The sequence below is a fragment of the Myotis brandtii genome, unplaced genomic scaffold, assembly GCF_000412655.1.
Source record: "Myotis brandtii unplaced genomic scaffold, ASM41265v1 scaffold640, whole genome shotgun sequence".
In the NCBI taxonomy this organism is placed as follows: domain Eukaryota; kingdom Metazoa; phylum Chordata; class Mammalia; order Chiroptera; family Vespertilionidae; genus Myotis; species Myotis brandtii.
Genome location: NW_005370461.1, coordinates 266,067 through 267,579, shown reverse-complemented (window position 1 = coordinate 267,579; position 1,513 = coordinate 266,067). Strand labels below are relative to the sequence as shown.

At 42.5% G+C, this 1,513-nt stretch overlaps 1 protein-coding gene across 2 annotated transcripts in view; it reads right to left on the bottom strand.

Annotated features, from left to right (window-relative positions):
• Positions 1–1,171, bottom strand: part of LOC102249482 (chromosome unknown open reading frame, human C14orf105) — a 21,230-nt gene extending 20,059 nt beyond the window's left edge. Inside the window, exon 1 of one of the 2 annotated variants that reach the window (XM_005880545.2) lies at positions 762–1,171. In XM_005880545.2, the coding sequence (XP_005880607.1) occupies positions 762–984 (223 nt within the window). In that variant the 5' untranslated portion in view covers positions 985–1,171. The remainder of the gene's footprint in view (positions 1–761) is intronic. The other variant, XM_005880546.2, reaches the window with a different exon arrangement.
• Positions 1,172–1,513: the final 342 nt, after the last annotated feature.

Here is a 1,513-nt window from a genome sequence, read left to right as displayed (position 1 = left end):
TTCCCATTTGACCCATTGATCCCACTTCTAGGAACATATCCCAAGAAACCAGAAACACCAATCAGAAAGGATATATGCACCTCTATGTTCATAGCAGCACAATTTACCATAGCTAAGATTTGGAAACAGCCTAAGTGCCCATCAGCAGATGAGTGGATTAAAAAACCGTGGTACATCTACACAATGGAATACTACGCCGCTATAAAAAAGGAACTTTTACCATTTGCAACAGCATGGATGGAACTAGAGAGCATTATGCTAAAAGCAGCCAGTTGGAGAAAGATAAATATCACATATCTCACTCATATGTAGGATATAATGATCAACATAATTTGATGAACAAGAAATCGATCTAGGGGGGGGGGTTAGAGAGCAACTAAAGGACTTGTATGCAGGCATATTAGCATAACCAGTGGACACAGACACCGGGGCGGTGGGGGCTTGCCGTGCGGGGGTGGGAATGGCTTGAGTGGGGGGAGGGGTCAATTGGAAAAAAGAAGACATATGTAAAACATTAGACAATAAAAAAAGATATTAATTATACTTAAAAAGAGAGAAAAGCCCTTTATGCAGTTTACACACCCATTCTAATGTATCCAGAATACTTAGCAATTGACAAACATTCAATCTCCCATCAAAAGATGTTCCCTTATGTTTCAGTAATTGAGAAACTTTCTGAGATTATGGGGTTAGACAGGTAAACCTACCAATAGCTCTGCTTGGCACAAATACACAAATCTCACGCTGGGCTTCATGCTTACCTGCAGAATATCTTCCATACCAGGTCTCTCGTAGAGGGGGCAACTGCCCTTCCCAAGCTTTACTCCGGTCCTGCCTTCTGGCTAGCGAATATGTACTCTTTCCTTCCAGGTTCTGAGTGAATGCAAACTCCGCAGGACCAGCCGAGGGTGTCTCTTCCTCTTTGTTTTGCAAAGGTGCCACTTTGATCACTCTAGGGTGAGCCTTAGAGTGGCTCAGGCCCATTTTACCTTAAAGACAGTCAAAGGAAAACCATGAGGGAAGTGGCGAGGGGCCTTTAACGTAGGTCGTTTTAAACAAGGTATTTCAGACGTTTAGCCCTGCTTTCCAAAGCAGATGTTTCCTTCCTGACATCTTTGTAGGTCTACTTCACCACACACTAACCCTTCTGGCCACTTCCTGGGAGGTTGGTTTCCATGGAGACTTCCCTCCAGCTCCCACTTTGTCATTTCAGACCCAAAGAATTCAGTTAAACATTGACTTGGTTATGCTACTTTATGAAAGGCTCAGTGGTAGCAATAGAAACCTCTATTGATCATTAAACAAATCTCTAACCCCAGGAAGGCCATTAACAGAGATGGAGAGCAGAGGGTTAGAGAAGTCTTAAACTTGACCCTTTCATTGCATGTACCTTTAAACCCCACCTGTAAGAACTACCAACTAAGTAAGAATAGCTAAATCACCTTTGGACAGGAGGGATGCATGCTAATAATCTAGGCCTTAGTCAATCTTTAATTTTAACTGAAGAATTTAT